This window comes from Leptodactylus fuscus, chromosome 6, assembly GCF_031893055.1.
Source record: "Leptodactylus fuscus isolate aLepFus1 chromosome 6, aLepFus1.hap2, whole genome shotgun sequence".
NCBI lineage: Eukaryota > Metazoa > Chordata > Amphibia > Anura > Leptodactylidae > Leptodactylus > Leptodactylus fuscus.
The window spans coordinates 158,377,424-158,397,931 of NC_134270.1; the positions used below are offsets into that span (position 1 = coordinate 158,377,424).

The 20,508-nt window shown below is 40.9% G+C and overlaps 1 protein-coding gene across 1 annotated transcript in view; it reads left to right on the forward strand.

Moving 5' to 3' along the window:
* LOC142210109 (vomeronasal type-2 receptor 26-like) overlaps positions 1–15,932 on the forward strand; it is a 29,700-nt gene extending 13,768 nt beyond the window's left edge. Inside the window, exons 5-7 of the mRNA XM_075279136.1 lie at positions 5,569–5,793; positions 8,571–8,694; positions 15,001–15,932. Coding sequence (XP_075135237.1) covers positions 5,569–5,793; positions 8,571–8,694; positions 15,001–15,932 — 1,281 coding nt within the window. The remainder of the gene's footprint in view (positions 1–5,568; positions 5,794–8,570; positions 8,695–15,000) is intronic.
* The last annotated feature ends 4,576 nt before the right edge of the window (positions 15,933–20,508 follow it).

Sequence of the window (20,508 nt, forward strand, 5' to 3'; positions counted from 1 at the left end):
TAATACACCCCATTGCGCAATAGGCTACTTTTCCTCACAATAGCGCACATACGTTTTTCCCAGGACCCTCACAAACCCCAAACTCACATCACCATCTCTGCAATCTCACACACTTTGGACCATAGCAAGCCACAAAATTCATATTGCCCTCTACAGCCTCGCCCCTAACCCCACACAATCACATATACATATACTTTACCACTTTGCCCCTCACCTTAACGATACTCCAGGAGGCGCTTTAACGCTCCGGAGCAGCCATGTTTGCCGACCCCCACCGCTCTGACAATCCGCGACACCGCCCACCCATGTCAATACCCCTAGGCGGTCTAATAAATGCAAAAAAAAAAAGTTTACAAAAAGTAAAAAAAATATTAAAAACAACAAAAAAAAAGGATTAAAAATTCAAATCACCCCCCTTTCCCTAGAACACATATAAAAGTAGTTAAAAACTGTGAAACACATACATATTAGGTATCCCTGTGTCCGAAATCACCTGCTCTACAAAGTTATACAAATATTTTTCCTGTTTGGTAAACGCCGTAGCGGGAAAAATGGTCAAAAGTGCCAAACCGCCGTTTTTTCACTGTTTCGATTCTGATAAAAATTTGAATAAAAAGTGATCAAAGCAATAACATTTCCTGAAGATGGTAGAACTACAAAGTACACCCGGTCCCGCAAAAAAGACGCCATATACATCCTTGTACATGCACGTATAAAAAAGTTACAGCTGTCGGAATATGGCGACTTTTCAAAAAAAAATTTTTTAACAGTTTTGGATTTGTTTTTAAGGGGTCAAAATGTAACTAAAACCATATAAATTTGGTATCCCCGGAATCGTAACGAAACACAGAATACAGGGGACATGTCATTTTGGTTGCACAGTGAACGCCGTAAAACCAAAGCCCGTAAGAAAGTCGCAGAAATGCATTTTTTCTTTAAATCCACCCCATTCTGAATTTTTTCCCTGCTTCCCAGTACATTATATAGAATAAATAATGGTGGCATCATGAAGAAAAATTTGTCCCGCAAAAATTAAGACCTCATATGGCTCTGGGAGCGGAGAAATAAAAAAGTTATGGGGTGTAGAAGGAGGGGAGTCAAAAACGAAAATCAAAAAATGCCATCGGCGGGAAAGGGTTAACTTCAAATCCCTCTGTCCCAAAGTCACTATGTAAAGTTTCTCACAACACCGTATATATAGCAGCTCAAATACAAAGTAACTTCAACACAAAAGTCTCACGTATTCTCTGAATTAAAGCAAAAACAAGATACAAAGTTACATTTCATATCCCATACCTTATACACACTACGAAAACCTTAACTAACCAGCTAGTTAGATATATGGGGGTTAGCACTTTCATTTTATTGTGATTTTAAATTGTTGGTTTTACCATTGGATTGATCCCACTTTGAATTTTTCATTTAGTCCATATGCATGTAAATATTGTGATGTTTTTCAGCCTTATACACTTGAGAAAGGGCGTGTTTTAAGCCTGAAACGCGTTGTGTGAAGTGCATTTAATAAAGCCATTCTGTTCTCTTACCTGTGGTGGAAGCCATTTCCTACAGTCTAGATTTCACGGCGAAGTCTAGTCTTGGTCCTTGATCCATATCTGTGTTAGGAAGTCTGCCGCTAAATCCCAGATAGAGAGGGGCCCTCTGACATATCGGTCCTATACGGTGTTGTGGCTTGCCCATAACCCGATAAGGTGAGAACCTCTCTTTATACCTAAGACTTACTACTATCTATACGGAATTAGACTATTGGCCGCTCGGCACTGTCTTTTTGTTTTTTTTCTTTGAGCTATTATTATTATTATTATGTTATTACTGTATGTTACAGTTATTTTATTATTATTACGTGTTATTTATTATTATTGTGTTATTTATTATGTTATAGTTATTTATTTATTATTATGTGTTATTTATTGTTATATTTACTGTTATTATTATTATTATTATTATGTGTTATTTATTATGTTATAGTTATTTTTCATTTTTCTATCAATATAACTTTATAAGGGCTTGTTTTCTGTGGGATGACTTGTAGTGTTTATGGGGTACCTATATCTCACAGATGTATTTTTTTTATATAAATCTTAATTTATTTTTTTTAAAATTTTTAGTCCTCCTAAGGAACTTGAGATCTCTTAGTTGCTCACGTAAACACAGGACAGACAGGCAATCTATTAGGCTGTGGGCTCTGGCATGGTCTAATAGACATATACTGAAGGCAGACTTGTGGTTTTCATTAGGTTCCTGGCTGCCATATAAACTCCTTGGTATCTTCTGATTGTGTTTGCAGGGGTGTGAATGCCTAATAGAGGGACACTTGCTTCTGGAGGTAATTTTAGGCTGCAGATGATTTTGAATATAGTATCTAAAGGGTTAAATGGAGTTGTATTTATCCTGGGCATTAGGAGCCAGGCACTTGTGTCACATAGTGCACAAGACTATGGCTTATACCGATGCATATGATGTAGAGATGTTTATGTCGTAAGGCAATGTATAAATGTCTACGAAATGTAGAAAATAAATGTATCTGTTCCCAATGTGTAACCCTAATATGTAAAAGACTATAACTAAATCACCAGTCTCATGTAACACTGAGGGGGGGGGTGGGGGGTGGAATGTATACAATAAATGGATCTGTTCCCAATTTCTAAGCCTAATAGATACAAAAATGCAATTCAATGAGCAAACGGTGACCTAAAAGTTGCAGGCAGTGTGTAAATAAAGTAACATATTTTTTGGACTATAAGATACTCTTTTTAGCAGCAAAAATATAAATATATATATATATATATATATATATATATATATATATAGTAAGCTCTCGCAAGAAGGGCCCTCACTCCTAATGTGTGAATGGATTACTCTGTAATGTTCCATTTTGTCTATACATGAACCCTATAATTTGTGCGGTGAAACGCGTTGGCGCTATATAAATTAAAATGTACTATTATTGCGTCTTATCGTGTGACGTCAGTGCGATCCAGCAGCGCTCTGACCATGTATACGGCACCCTGCTAGATCATTGTATACTGCAACATCATACATGTTTCCGCTCTCCTGCAAGGATTGCTTTCTGCATTCTGCTACAATGCCTGCTCTGTACTCTGTTCATTGTCCGACTGCTCCAACAGCTACAGCTGCAGCTGCTGAGGCTCCCAGACAGTGAAAGGGCGGGGGACAGTCTTTACATCAGAGGGCAGTCATTGCAGCACAAACATGGAGATGCACAGCTTAGTATCCAGGAAACCAGAGCAGCTCTCCTACAGCCAAGATCCTGCACACTGCAGCCAGGAGTCAAGGATTAATGAGGCTGCAGTGCACAGGTCACAACAGAGGCTGCACATGACCCTTGCCGGAAAGGAGGACTATGGACACTACAACCCCCCCCCCCACACACACACACACACACACACACACACACTGCAAAAAAAATGTCCTCCATACTACAAAGTGCTTGTCTGTTTTAACCCTTCCCTGACCTCAAGTGCACAACTCCCCCCCCCCCCCCCCACTGTAATAAAACAGTCCTCCATACTACAAGGCGCCTGACTCTTCCCTGGCCTGAGCTGCATCCACAGCATTATACAGTGGGGTAGGGTATATAATAATATTAAAATTACTATTGTAGACCGGTTAGTGGTATTAACCCCTACTCTTCCTTCCTTCAATGTTTTTTTCTATTTTCTGTTGTCTAAACCTGTGGTGCATTTTATAGTCCAAAAATATGGTCATCTGTTCCCAATTTGTGAAACCAATGGCTATTAGTTAGATAATGGAATTAATGGTGCTATAATAATAATAATTAATAGAGATGAGCGAACAGTAAAATGTTCGATATTCGTTTCGAGTAGCCGCTCAATATTCAACTACTCGAATCGAATATCGAACCCTATTATAGTCTATGGGGCTAAAATGCTTGTTTCAGGGGTAGGCAACGTTCGATCAAATTACACTTACCAAGGGGCCACACGGTGGCTCAATGGTTAGCACTGCAGCCTTGCAGCGCTGGAGTCCTGGTGTTCAAATCCCGCCAAGGGCAGAAAACCATCTGCAAGGAGTTTGTATGTTCTCCCCGTGTTTGCATGGATTTCCATCCCATATTCCAAAGACATACTGATAGGGAAAAAAATGTACGTTGTGAGCTCTATGTGGGGCTCACAATCTACATTTAAAAAAATAAAAAAAAATTACACTTACCAAGTCCACAAGTGAGGGTCGGTCTGTATCCTCCGAGAAGTCTTCTCCTTGTAGTGTCCCCGCGGCGTCTTCCGGCTCTGAATTCACTCTGTCAGGCATCGGGCCTGGGCAGAGCCGACTGCGCATGCCCACACTACAGGCGGACATGCGAAGACTTCTAAAGGTAGGAGAAGAACCAGCGTTGATTGGCCAACTGTATAACATTCGGCAAATCAATGCTGGTTCTGCATCGAACTTTTCCATTCAAATAGCGAGTGGTACTCAATCGAGTGTGAGTATTTCGAATACTGTAGTATTCCATCGAATACCTACTCGATCGAGTACTACTCGCTCATCTCTAATAATTAACAAATAGATTTAACTTTGCAATTAAACCACAAAGACCAAAATTGGCCAAAATAAGCCAAATGACCAAAATTGTGGCCTAGAACAATATATTAATAAATTGATCTGTTCCCAATTTCCAATATCTATTTCTATTTTCTGTACAAAAAATGTTTGCCTGCCACATTAGGATGTTCTGCTCCCCATAGATTACAATGCTTCATGGAGGTACAATATGGTGGAACACAAACTGGATATGGGACTCCATTTCTTGTTGCACCCAAGTCATGTATGGCATTGCCATGGACATGAACCCGAAACTCAATCGGGCAGATGTAGTAATAAAAATGTATTTAATACAACATGTACACAAAATGGCTCGCATAGCAAAATATAGTTATTTATAAGATATTATACAGCTACATGGGAGTAAAAATAAAAAAGTTACAACCACTGGAAAAGAGGGAAGCATCAGGGAGGAGCAACCTGAGCAAAAGCTCAGGTCCCCGTCTCCAAAGGGGCAGCAGGATCTACAGCACCAGATGACTCAGATTGGGAGATCCTTACTTATAAGTGCATTGGCATGCTATGTACGCCTATACTGTGGACACCTATGCTTGAGAAAGGAGCTAGAAAGTCCCTTCTCTGATATAGATGACTAAATAGAAGACAGGGTGCCATGATGTCACTAAATCATGCCCCCTGTGCCAGCCTGGTCTGGAGTTCAATAGCACAGAGAGGCTTCAGCATTTCTACTCATCGAGGGATCGTGGCATGATCAGGCGTAATGGTTGGGCTCCAATGATCTGATAGAGATGACCTATTCAAAGGATAGAACCCCACCACATAACGTTCGCAGCCCTGCCTATCTGCAGTGACCTCCAACACCATGCTGCCATTGGCCACCACAGGTTGACCCTCCAGGCACAGTATAGACGCAGTGCTGGCCACATTGTACGTGTTCCCCCTCATTTTTCTGTCCTATAGTTTACTGATCAGTATTTTCTCATTATTGCCTATTTTTTTTTTCAGCTCAATAAATACCTAAGAAGTATTAATTTCAATACAACGAATGGGGAGAATTTTTATTTTAATAATGGAGAAACACCGGGGAAATATGATATTGTGAACTGGTTTCTAACACCTAACAAAACAATTCAGACTATTCAGGTTGGAAAGTATGACAGGTCTGCTCCTGTCGGCCGACAGCTGGTTATCAATGAAAGTCTGATCAAATGGAATATAAAGTTTAAAGAGGTAACTTATATAATATTCAATAACAATAATATCTCATCTCATATCTCATCTCATATATATATTTATGAGTTTCTGTCCATCTGTCTGTTCTTTATGCATGACCAAACGAGTGGACCGATCCTCGCCATATTTGGCACACGGGTACATCAGGTGTTTTGGAAGGTTTTAGACCAGGTCTCAGCTCTCTAGGATGTGCTGTTCCTGAGATACAGTATTCCCAAAACAATGACCCCCATTAGCCAATACAAACCTGCAAGGCTTTCACTCATATTCCAACTGCTATACACACGGTCACATGTCCCTATCAGCCAATAGAAGCTCACAGGTGCTTAGTCTCCACATGCACACAGCTTTACTCCAGGTTTCCTAACAAACCCACCATTTTTCTACATCACACCATTGGCAGAGCAGTGCATGCTGTGCATATGTAGAGATGTAGCAGAGCTGTGTGTATGTAGAGATGTAGCAGATTTTTGTGTAGAGAGGTAGAATAGCAGTACGTACTGTGTGTATATCTAGAGATGTAGCAGAGCTGTGTGTGTATGTAGAGATATAGCAGAGCTGTGTGTGCTGTGTATGTTGAGATGTAGCAGTGCTGTGTATGTATGTAGAGAATAGCAGAGCTGTGTATGTACGTAGAGATGTAGCAGAGCTGTGTGTATGTAGAGATGTTCAGAGCTGTGTATGCTGTGTGTATGTCGAGATGTAGCAGAGCTATTCATGTAGAGATGTAGCAAATCTGTGTATTCTGTAGCCGTCCTTGACAAAAAGGCAGCAAAGAAAAAATACGGAATTGCAATGAAAATCGCTGCGGAAAAAGATACAATGCGTTTCTGCCACATTTTTATCCACAGCATTTTTTTTTTGCTGCATTTGGCTACGTGAGGCCTATACTTAAGAGGACCTTTCATCTCCTCAGAGATGCGCAGTATTACCGTATATACTCGAGTATAAGCTGACCTGAATATAAGTCGAGGCCCCTAATTTTACCACAAAAAACTGGGAGGGAAATGCAGCAGCTTCTGGAAAATTTCAAAAATTAAAATGGTCGGAGTTTTTGGGTGCAGTAGTTGCTGGGGAAGGGGAGGGGGTGTTTTGGTTGTCTGTCTGCCCCTTCCACGAGCTTGAGGGCTGTTTTTTTCCCCCCCACTTGGAATTCAGTCTGGCTGAATATAGGGTATCTGTAGTGCTCCTATTAACCCCTTCCCGACGTAACAGGAGCACTGCAGATCCCCTATATTCAGTAGACCGGGCACTGTCAGACACAGGGAGACCTAATGTGTATGTGTGTCACAGTCATTTTCTACTTTTATATGTATTCTAGGGAAAGGAGGGATTTACAACTTTTATTTCCTTTATTTTTTTATTATAGCTTCTTTTTTTTCCCACTATTTTATGGGAGATTCTATACATTACTATTGCGGCTGGTCATAGACCACCACCCCCCCCCCCTAAATTTTTTTTTTTTTTTGCTTGACTCGAGTATAAGCCGAGGGGGGCTTTTTCAGCACAAAAACTGTGCTGAAAAATTAGGCTTATACTCGAGTATATACGGTACATATTGCTAGAAAATTGACAATGCACTGAATTTTGCGTATTGTCAGACTTCACGGTATGTGCCGGATATAACCAACACCAGGAAAGCTGACAGCAAGAAAGCACTGCTGTCTTGTTAGCGGCCTCTGTAGGAGACAGTCTGAGTAGGACCACACTCATGGCCATAATTCGAGTGCACAAATCATGAAGGGAAAAAATGAAAGGACTGGTGCTGAGGGTGGTAACAAGATCATAAGGTGATACAAAACTACCAGGGTGGTAACTCATGTGACTTTGAGGGGGAAGGAAAATCTGGAAATGATGTATCTTAATAGATGAGTCTATGGGACATCATACACATCAAGCAAAACAAGAACCAGATTCTCAATCCAGTGATTTTATTCCAAGGATGCAGAGACAAAAACCCCATAAGTAACCTATTAACCATAACCCATCCCTCAGAGAACAGGGAAAGTGGCAATACACATTAAATAATGTCGACCAACCTGCAGATATTGATGGGACTTGCTGACCATCAAATGTGTGCAGTGGTGGCCCGACTTTTCCTTCATGGCAGATGTCACGGTAAAGAAGGATCCAGATGTTGAAATTAAGCTTAAAAACTATGTCATTTAGATCTGGTTCACGTTCAGGGAATCCGCTTAGGAACCCCGCGAATGGAAACCTATACACATAGAAAAGCGGTTACCTAGGAAAACACGCAGCACTTTTCTCTCCACATGTTTTGTGCGGAAACCATACGGACCCCATTATAGTCTGTAGGGTCTGCATGTTTTCCCAGGTAAGGGTATGTTCCCACAGAGATTTTTGCAGGCGGATTTTGATGTGGAATCAGCCTCAAAAATGGCTCCCATTGACTTCAATGGGAGCCGCTCACTTATATTTTCCTCTAGCAAGTAGCGGAAAAAAGAAGCGACATGACCTATCTTGCAGCGGATTCTGCGGCTGAGTCAGACGCGGTGTCCGTGCCTCGAGACACACTCCTGTTTAGGCCCATTCATTTGGGCCTAAACGAGCGCGGGATGCCACAACGGAATGCCGATGATGCCGCGTGCAAAGTTCACAAGACGAAAAAGGTTTCTGCCGTGTGAACATACCCTAACCACTTTTCTATTTGTATAGGTTTCCATTCGGGGGGTCCCCCTGCGGACTCCCTGTGAACCAGGCCTAAATGACTGTGACTTTATTCTATAGCTTACTCTTTGATGCGCTTTGTTTAGGTCCCCCGCTCGGTGTGCAGTAACAGCTGTCTTCCGGGATACAGAAAAGTACTTAGAAAATCACAGCAAAAATGTTGCTATGACTGTATTATGTGCTCAGAAGGGGAGATCACCAATGGCACAGGTAAGTTTTGCATAGACGTGACACTTGTTGACTAACCCCTGATCAGGACTATAGAGGCAGAGTCGGGGATAGTATTGGGTGGAGTTGGACTCAGCAAACAGTTGCCAGCTTCAAAATGGAATGATGAATTATTTTTCTTTATATTATATATGTATATACAGTATAATATAATTCATATGCCTATACATACTAACCACGGATACAATAAAAATCCCCAACTCTGATCAGGACTACAAGATCCCAGACACTTAAGATGAGGATGAATTCACGCCGATATACGACTAGAGAGCACAGGGAGAGAATTGCTTTTTCCTGAATTAGAGGACCTTTACCGCTTCTGCCTGACCATGGCTGTCCTTCATGAAGGAGCTGTAACTGTAGGCTTTGGAAAAATAGAGGAGTTAGACAACATTCCATGGGAGACATTCCAAAAAGTTCAGGTTTTGACAATGAAGTACCATAAATACATTAGTCCATGTAGACACGTTTTTGGTGGTACCAGTCCTGACTGAAGAGATTCAGTCGATGGAATCCTACTGGCGATGCTTCACGGGGAAAAAGCCGTGAAGCTATGCTTTATTAACATGTTTCCTTTGTGTGAAATCCTGCATCTCTTTATTCATCCCCTTTATTGAGAGCTGTTTCTGCCTCTCACTGAATGATACTGGGTATGAAGTACGACACATGTAAGGTTGAGTTTTTTGGTCAGGATTTTGAGGTGGAATCCGCTCTAAATCCTGACCAAAAAAATGGCTCCCATTGAAATCAATGGGAGCCAGCCTTTTTTTTTTTTTTCCGTGAGCGGTTTGTTCTGGCTCCTGGAAAAGAGAAGTGACATGCTCATTCTTCAGGTGGATGCCGCAGCCAGTTCAGCGGCAGACATCTGCCTGAAGACACTTCCTCCTGACTAGGCCCATCCATTTGGGCCTAATCCGGAGCAGAGTAGTCGCAGCTACCGTTTTTTTGGTCCGGAATGTGAGGCGGCCTCTGCCTCACATTCTGGACCAAGAAACTCCATGTGAACTCAGCCTAAAATGTAGAGAAAATGAAGGTAGGGGATTATATAATAATAAATATAATAATAAATTTTATTTATATAGCGCCAACATATTCCGCAGCGCTGTACAATTTGTAGGGTTCAAATACAGACAGAAAGATCCATTACAAGGAAAATCATTTCACACAATGGGACTGAGGGCCCTGCTCGCAATAGCTTACAATCTATGAGGTAGAGGGGGTGACACAAGAGGTAGCAGGGGCGGTATTACTTATACAGAGGTCAGACACTTTTGTAATAGAGGTGACCCCAACCTCATTCTCTACATATTACACAGCCCCTACTCCATACACAGTAACATTCAGTGATAGGCAGGAACAGCTCTCAATACAGAAGCAGGGGGAAAAAATGCAGGATTTCACAGAAAGGAGACAAAATTTGTTAATAACGTACTGTATATTACAAAATTTATTAACGACAGAAAATTCAAAGTTGTTCAAAAGTTGTCCAGAACTCAGAGGGGTTGTCCCATGAATAAAGACATATAGAAATTTGGAGACAATAAAAAAATTAATCAATTTTGAAAATATAAAGAATTAAAAATTTAAAGTTTTAAAGATTTTCTCTAACCATGTTAATGGTGACAGTCTCTTGTCTTTATAGGTCACCAATGGATATGACCATAAATGCAGGAACTTTCGATGATCTTGGACTTGTCAGAAACCCAGCCCTTTATATAAATATATATATATATATATATATATATATATATATATATATATATATATATATATATATACACCGTATTTTTCGGACTATAAGACGCACTGGACTATAAGACGCACCTAGGTTTTAGAGGAGGAAAATAGGGAAAAAAATTTTTGAAGCAAAAACTGGTAAAATATTTAATATATGGGAGTTGTAGTTTTGCAACAGCTGCAAGGCCACATTGACAGGTGACCCTGCAGCTGTACGGGGATGTATAGGGCGATTTTTTTGCGGGGCCAGCTGTACTTTTTAGTTATACCATTTTGGGGGATATCTATTGCTTAGATCACCTTGTATTGAAAAAAAAACAGGAGGTGATTTAGAACTTTTATTTATTTCATATTTTTAAAGCTTTTTTTTTCTTTTTTTTTTTTTTACTATTTTATTCCCCCCCGGGGGCTTGAACCTGCGATCACTTGATCGCAAGTCCCATAGACGGCAATACAACTGTATTGCCGTCTATGGGACATTCTGTGTATTAGTATTACGGCTGGTCATAGAGACCAGCCGCAATACTAATATAGCCGTGACAGGCCGGGGAGCCTCATTAGGCTCCCGGCTGTCACCCGAACAGGTCGGCTCCTGCGATATCGCCGCGCAGGAGCCGGCCTGCAACCTCACAGGTACGGGGCCGGTGGGGACCGGCCCCGGGGGAGAAGGGGCCACGGATACTGACCCGGCATCCGCTGTACTAGAGAGGCGGATGCCGGGGGAGGGATAGACGCCGGGGCCTGAGACATCGCTGCCCTGCCCTGCATGAAGCCAGCGGCGGGGGCACGGAGGAGCGGAATAGCATCACTCCTCCCGCTGCTGGCTTCATGCAGGACAGGGCAGCGATGTCTCAGGCCCCGGCACCTGTAATGGCGTCTATCACTTGCCTGCTTCCGCCTCTCTATTACAGCGGGTGCCAGGCGCCACCTTCAGACTATAAGACGCACCCTTATTTTCCCCCAAAATTTGTGCGTCTTATAGTCCGAAAAATACGGTATATATAATATATTTATATACAGTCCTATGAAAAAGTTTGGGCACCCCTATTAATCTTAATCATTTTTAGTTCTAAATATTTTGGTATTTGCAACAGCCATTTCAGTTTGATATATCTAATAACTGATGGACACAGTAATATTTCAGGATTGAAATGAGGTTTATTGTACTAACAGAAAATGTGCAATATGCATTAAACCAAAATTTGACCGGTGCAAAAGTATGGGCACCTCAACAGAAAAGTGACATAAATATTTAGTAGATCCTCCTTTTGCAAAGATAACAGCCTCTAGTCGCTTCCTGTAGCTTTTAATCAGTTCCTGGATCCTGGATGAAGGGATTTTGGACAAACAATTCAAGTTCAGTTAAGTTAGATGGTCGCCGAGCATGGACAGCCCGCTTCAAATCATCCCACAGATGTTCAATGATATTCAGGTCTGGGGACTGGGATGGCCATTCCAGAACATTGTAATTGTTCCTCTGCATGAATGCCTGAGGATTTGGAGCGGTGTTTTGGATCATTGTCTTGCTGAAATATCCATCCCCGGCGTAACTTCAACTTCGTCACTGATTCTTGAACATTATTCTCAAGAATCTGCTGATACTGAGTGGAATCCATGCGACCCTCAACTTTAACAAGATTCCCGATGCCGGCATTGGCCACACAGCCCCAAAGCATGATGGAACCTCCACCAAATTTTACAGTGGGTAGCATGTGTTTTTCTTGGAATGCTGTTTCTTTTTGGACGCCATGCATAACGCCTTTTTTTATAACCAAACAACTCAATTTTTGTTTCCAAAATGAAGCTGCCTTGTCCAAATGTGCTTTTTCATACCTCAGGCAACTCTATTTGTGGCGTACGTGCAGAAACGGCTTCTTTCTCATCACTCTCCCATACAGCTTCTATTTGTGCAAAGTGCGCTGTATAGTTGACCGATGCACAGTGACACCATCTGCAGCAAGATGATGCTGCAGCTCTTTGGAGGTGGTCTGTGGATTGTCCTTGACTGTTCTCACCATTCTTCTTCTCTGCCTTTCTGATATTTTTCTTGGCCTGCCACTTCTGGGCTTAACAAGAACTGTCCCTGTGGTCTTCCATTTCCTTACTATGTTCCTCACAGTGGAAACTGACAGGTTAAATCTCTGAGACAGCTTTTTGTATCCTTCCCCTGAACAACTATGTTGAACAATCTTTGTTTTCAGATCATTTGAGAGTTGTTTTGAGTAGCCCATGATGCCACTCTTCAGAGGAGATTCAAATAGAAGATCAACTTGCAATTGGCCACCTTAAATACCTTTTCTTATGATTGGATACATCTGGCTATGAAGTTCAAAGCTCACTGAGGTTACAAAACCAATTTTGTGCTTCAGTAAGTCAGTAAAAAGTAGTTAGGGGAATTCAAATCAATAAAATGATAAGGGTGCCCATACCTTTGCACCGGTCAAATTTTGGTTTAATGCATATTGCACATTTTCTGTTAGTACAATAAACCTCATTTCAATCCTGAAATATTACTGTGTCCATCAGTTATTAGATATATCAAACTGAAATGGCTGTTGCAAACACCAAAATATTTAGAACAAAAAATTATTAAGATTAATAGGGGTGCCCAAACTTTTTCATAGGACTGTATATAAAATTTCATATCACCCACCATTCCCGTTTAAAAATAAACAAAAATAAATGTCATTTAGTGTAATATTAGGTGCCCCTGTGTCCGAGAATGCCTGAGCTATTACAATTTAAAAAAAAATTATACCATATAATGAATGCCATAGTAAAAAAAAAAAGCCAAAACACCATTTTTTTGGACATTTCACCTCCCACCGAAAATGAATAAAAAGTCATCAAAACATTGGACATTTCCCAAAATGGTACACATAGAAACTATGTTGTGTATGTTGTAAAAAAAAAAAAAAAAACATGTTACAAAACTCTGTATATAGAAAGGAAAAGTTATGGTGTCAAAATTTTTGTGACAAATTTTTTTTTTAAACATTTTTTAGTTTTTGATTTTTGTCCATGTATTACGCTAGGTTTACATCTGCGTATGGGTTAGGATGGAAACCTAGTCCGTAAAAGAAAGTGGTTACGTTAGGAACCCTGTAGACCCCAGACTATAATGGGGTCCGTGTTGTTTCCATTCGGTTTCCACCAGAAAAGGGTGACAAATGCGGAGAAAAAAAGTGCTGCTGGCAGAGCTTTTCTCTCCACATTTTTCATGCGGAGAGGGAAACTGAATCCCCGTACGGAGTACAAGTGCAGATGTGAACCGAGCCTTACAACATAAACACAAATTTGATATAGTTGTGATTGTGCCATTTGAAAGACTATAAGGAACAAGTCATTCTTACCATACAGGATCAACAAAACCCATAAGAAAATGGCACAAATTCAATTTTCTAATTTTTTTCCGGCTTCCCAGCCCATCATACAGAATAGTAAATGGTACCATTAACCACTTCCGGACCGCCCATAGACTATATACGTCCGGATAGTGGTTGCCTAGTTCTGACAGGATGTACCTGTACGTCCAGTCAGAACACAGTAGCTGCACGGAGATCGTGCAGCTGCTGAAGCTGGAAGCCAGCTGTAACATCAGCCGGAGCTCCCAGAGAGATGGCAGGGAAGGTTTATTCCCTTCCCTGCCATCTCGATCTCTGTGTATACAGCGCTCAATGAGCGCTGTATACACAGCTATGGGCGCCGCCATGATGCGGCCGCCCTCTGACCCGGCGGTCATGTGATCCGCCGGGAGCAGAGTCTTACAAGAGCTGCTGGGTCCTACAGGACCCAGATCAGCTCTGTATACTGTGTATACAACATGCAGGAGGCTGTATTTCTCCTGCAACTGAGGCTAAATGTACCAGCCCCAGTTATAGGGGAAATCAGCCTCCAGTGCAAAAAAAAAAAATGTGATCAGATGTCCCCAAAGGTCTCTTATGACCTTATGGGGACACAATCTGAAATAAAATAAAATAAAAATATAATAAAAAAGTTTAAAAAAATGTAAATAAAATTACAATAAAAAAAAAAAACTAATAAAACGCCGTTATTAAAGGTTATAGCCCCACCCCCAACGACACCATACAAAATAAAAATTACCGTAACGGAGAGGAAAAACTATTTTATAAAGTTTTTCAGTGACACTTTGTGTTATTAAATAAAAAAATAAAAATAAATTGAAAACCAGACCCAATTTCCCTCCTATTTTGTTTATATTTTCCCGGATATAAAAAAAATTAAAACACATTCGAAAATAAAAACAACATAAAAATAAAGCCCTGTGTCCCCGAAAAAAAGACGCAAAAATTAGTTGACTGAGACATACGGGAAAAATGTTACAGCCCTCAAAAGCGCACATACAAAAAAAAAAAAAAACGAAAATGTGTCTGGTCCTGGACCACAAATTGGCCCGGTACTGAAGTGGTTAAAAAGTACAAATTATCCTGCAAAAAATAAGCCCTCCTACAGCTCTGTTCATGAGGGTAAAGGGATTAAAGAGCCCATCTACAATGTATCACTTGAAACATTTCTATGTTTTCCCCCTAGATATGATGAACTGCATCAAGTGTTTAGAAATGGAATGGTCCAATGAGAAGAGAGACAAGTGCATTTCCAGAAGCATAGACTACCTGTCTTACGAAGATCCCCTGGGAATTTCTCTCTGTTACATCGCCATTCAGCTTTCACTTCTTACTTTAGGAGTCCTCGGTATTTTCCTCAAGCACAAGGACACGCCGATAGTAAAGGCAAACAACCGGGACCTCAGTTATATTCTACTTCTTTCCCTTACGTTATCCTTCCTCTGCGCTTTACTATTTATCGGCCGCCCGCAACCTTTAACTTGTATTTTTCAACAAGCAGCTTTCGGAATAACTTTTACTATTGCAATTTCTTCGGTTTTGGCTAAAACCGTAACCGTCCTGGTCGCTTTCAACAGTATAAAACCCGGAAGCAAATCGAGGAGATGGATGAGTTCTCGCGTATCGATGTATTTAGTTTGTTTTTGCTCCTTTGGTGAAATTATCATCTGCCTCGTGGGCTTTTTGTACAGCCCGCCGTTTCCGCAGTTTGATACACAGGAACGGTCTTTAAAGATGACCCTGAACTGTAACCAAGGGTCCGCCAATACATTTTATGTTGCTATAGGTTATATGACGTTTTTGGCTTTAATTAGCTTTATAATTGCATTTTTGGCCCGAAAGTTGCCCGACAATTTCAACGAGGCGTCGCACATTACGTTCAGTATGTTAGTCTTCTGTAGCGTATGGGTGTCATTTTTTCCGGCCTATATCAGCACAAAAGGTAAATACATGACGGCCGTAGAAATATTCGCCATGCTGGCCTCTAGTACTGGCGTCCTCGCCTGCATATTCTTACCCAAGTGTTACGTTATTATAATCCGGCCCGATCTAAACACCAAACAGAGTCTCATGGGAAAAAACGAAAAGTTTGCCAGTTACGGCATTGAAGCAAAATAATAAAATAATCTATAGGACGGATCTTTTTTTTTCTTATGTGTTTAAAAATTATAATTTTTTTAACCCTTTTATTTCCAGGGGTTACTTGCCATTTGGCGCCCCTAGAGGCGGAGACATTCTTTTAATTTCTAAAACATATAAATAATATCAGGATTAAAGGCGAAATATCAGATTTTACCTCCATATCCATATATTTTCTAAAAAAATTAAATAAAGACACAATTTATTTTTGAAATAAAGCGTACATGAACTTTCAAACAAACTTTCATTTTTTGGCAGCATATGTGTAATAATATACTTCATAAATACTTAAAGAGGACCCTTCACGTCCTCGGGCACATGCGGTGTAATACTAGAAAGCCAACAGTGCGCTGAATCGGATTTCCCTTTCTGTGCCCCGCTGAAGAGCTATTGGTGCCGGTACCGTAGCTCTTCACTGTCCAAACTGACAGTCTGTGAGGAACGCCTCTCCTCACAATAGCGTCTATTGCGCTGTACTGTAAGAGTGGGCGTTGCTTACCGACCAGCCATGACGTTGAGCTGTGAGCAAGGCCCCCCAATACTCGTCTATGGACGAGTGCTATCAGGAGGGGAGGGTGGCGTTCCTCACCGCTCTCTCAGTACAGCGCTATAGGCACTACTGTGAGGAAGGGCAATCCTGACTAACTGTCAGAAGCGCCCTTCTAACAGTGAAGAGCTACGGTACCGGCACAGATAGCCCTTCAGTGGGGGCACACAACGAGAAAGCAGATAGTGTGCTGAATTCAGCGCACTGTTAGCTCTCTAGCAGTGTATTACACTGTATGTGCCCTGAGGACGTGAAAGGTCCTCTTTAATGACAAAAATACTACCTTAAAATCTAATTTTTGGAAAGTTTAGGTAGGTTTAAATTGGACCTGTTATCTTGCCTGTTTTTTGTTTTCTTTATCTATGAAATCAACATTAAAGTTTATTAGATGAAATACAAGTAATCAGTGCGTATCATCATTGTTGCTCCCATACACAATCTCTTGGACAATATGGTTTATACAGTATATTGGCTACACAAAGAGGTAAAATCATCCCATAATACAGAAATAAGATCAATCAGTTGCAAAAATACAATCCACACCACATAAACTAGTAAAAAAAATGTCTCAAACGAACAAAAAAATAAAATGGAGCTCAAAATTGTGGATCAGGGACTAAGCAACAAAGAACAAACTGGGAAGAGATAATTGTATTACCGTATATACTCGAGTATAAGCCGACCCGAATATAAGCCGAGGCTCCTAATTTTACCACAAAAGACTGGGAAAACTTATTGACTCGAGTATAAGCCGAGGGGGGGAAATGCAGCAGCTACTGGGAAATTTCAAAAATTAAAAATGGCCGGAGTTTTTGGGTGCAGTAGATGCTGGGGAAGGGGAGGGGGTGTTTTGGTTGTCTGTCTGCCCCTTCCCTGAGCTTGAGGACTGTTCTCCCCCCCACTTGGAATTCAGCCTGGCTCAATATTGGGTATCTGCAGTGCTGCTATTAACCCCTTCCCGACGGAACAGGAGCACTGCAGATCCCCTATATTCAGTAGGCCGGGCACTGTCAGACACAGGGACATCTAATGTGTTTGTGTTTCACAGTAATTTCCTACTTTTATATGTATTCTAGGGAAAGGAGGAATTTACAACTTTTTTTTTTTTTTTTGAAAGCTACTGTGCTGAATAATTCGGCTTATACTCGAGTATATACGGTATCTATAATAATTTACACACAAAAAAAAATACAGACCATTGTGGGCTATACCAACAAGATGTTGCAGATACAAAAAGAAAATACAGGCCCTTGCACATGCCCGAATCCCGTCCATGGAAAATGGACAGTGTGTGGGCCATGATTTCTCAATTTGTATAAAAAGTGGGTCATAAATTTCTATACATGGTCTTTTATTTGGCCAAATAAAGCAAGTGATTGCAATTTCCATCATTTCCACACCTTTGAGAAAATGGAGTTCTGCCAGGTGAAACGGCATATAGGTGAGTGAAGGGACAAGTCGGTGGAACACAACGTTGCAAAGAAGAGGGTAAAAGCCATTCACTATTACAGAGGGTAATGATATGGGAGATTTATTAAAACATTACAGAAGGTCAAACTTTCCATGGTCAGTCCATAAATACTGTCTCTTCCCCAAATCAAAGACCTTGGCTTCATCCAGAAAACCCTCAGTCCATTCTTATCATGAGGCCCCTAGGGCAGGACTGAAATATCCTGTGTACACCAAAGAAAATTTTGGTAATTACATTCAAGTAAAACTTGAAGTTTCAATTTAATTTACACTTTTGCTCCAAAAATACAAAATTTTACGTTTATTGATTAAAATTTTTTTTCTCTGGAATGTTTTTGTCTGTATGTGAACCCCATGATTTGTAAAGTGTTGCAGAATATATTGGCGCTATATACGTAAATAAAAATATTTTATTATTGTATCCCTTAGTATAATATCATGGAGTCTGTTGATCAAAACTGCTTCACTATCCACTTCAGGTGTCTTTAGACGTTGCAGATGTAGTTAAGTCATGAAATTTTTTTTGGGAAAACACATGCGATTTCGTATTTTTTTAATGCAGTGAAACAAAAACTTATACAAAAATCATGCAATTTTTATTTATTTAGCGGTTTCAACCTTATTGTCCTTATTAGGACAATAAAATAAAAAATACGGCTACAAAGATGGACTTAAAGGGGTTGTCCAGGCAAAAATTTCATATTTTAAATAGGCCGGAAGAGGTGAAAAAAAATAAATAAATAATCATACTCCTATGCCTCTCAACGCGATACAGTCCTGTCAGTCCACTGTTGTCTTTTGGTGGAAGTCCCCACCACATGTGTCCATGGAGGCCACTGATTGGTGGAGGACATGGGGGCATCACTATTTGTGATTTCCCGGGGTCACTTCCATGGCTTCAGCGGAAGGGATGCGAGACGTCACAGCCGGCGAGGAGTTTAATTTTCAAAAGACACTGGAGCAAAGGACACTGAAAGTCACTACCTATGATGTTCCCTGGGTCCTTTCCTTAGGCCACTGAGGCCCCGGTCACATGGTCGCCACAGGACTTTCAGTAAAGAAGACAGACAAGAAGCAGGGAGGCACCGGGGACAGGTATGATTTTCTTTTTTTAACTCCCCCTATTATAAAAAATTTTTTTTTGCCTGGACAACCTCTTGAAGATACACAACCAAGTATGCAGCCCGAGGTGCTTCCGACTTGTGATCTGTACCAATATTTATAGAGCACGTCCTATAAAATATAAGAATTCAGCGGCATGGCCGTTGCCACATTTATAATATGGGTCAGAAGGAGAACTATGTATCTTTAAGGAGACCGCCTTGGTGCAGTGTGAACAGTCTTATAAAATTTATATGCTCTGCTAGGAAATCTGGTAAAGGAATATGCGGAAGTTTTCTTTTATAGAACTCGGCTCAATGCTTGTATTTCTAAGAAACCTAGTAACATTGTCTGGGATTAAAGCCAAACTAGAATATCTCCTCCAAGAGGAAGACAGAGCCATCCACAGACGCCGGTTACATCATCAGTATACAGTGGGGTATGATAGGTCATACATGTAGATCAGCAGGCTTATTGAGGCTCCTTGGGGAGACTGCCTTTGTCTGTGTAGAGTCCTAGACACCATCAGTGCTCTACTAGGGATTTTAGGAATACCTTTTGGAAGGTAACTCCCTATAGATCAATGCCAGTTTTTCGTTAGAACCCATTTTATTGGATTAAAGCCAAACCAGAATATCTTCAAACACTAAACATTGATCCAAAAGACTGCAGATTACAGGCAGCACATCACCCTGGGTAAACAAGGAATAGGGGTGAGATCACAAATGCTTTATTAGGGAACATATTTGACAGAACACGGGATTTGGGTGTGGAAACTGTGGCATGTGCAAATGTGAATCAGGTCAATGCAGTGTGTAGGGGGTGCAATTGGCATCTAAGTAGCAGGTGACAGTCCATAGATAGCAACAGCACATCCACCCTGACCAGGCTTGCAGCTGACGATAGGGTCACACTGGTGCCTTGGTCTTTGTCATTCAGCTCCACTGGGGTCCCCGAATGACAGATAACCAGACTACTGCTAAAACAGCGGTTACACACGGACACCGGCAGACCCCATATATAACTAGAATGGGGTCCACATTTTTGGGTTCTAGGCACCCAAGTCTGACATGGTCTGAGGGTCTTGTTTGGACTTTTCTGTCTTAAGGCTTCAAAGCCTCTTTTTGTGGTCTGTTCCTCTCTTTTGGTATCACAATCCATGGCTTCTATCCAGTAGAAGAGCTTTGCTGCCGTTTGACTATGACCATTAGCCACTTATGAAGGAATTGGAGTTGGGTTGTAGAAAAATTAAGCAGCTTAAGTCATTGGTTTGGCCTACTGACTGCACATGACTCTTTTAGAATTGTGAATTTACTGTAAAAAAACAACATGGATGGTTCACCACCATACGTGACTTACAGTGTTGTCTATGATAGCAAAGTCAAGGATGACTTGTGAGAAAAAATCATATTTACCAACTCTCAGGAATGTCCAGAA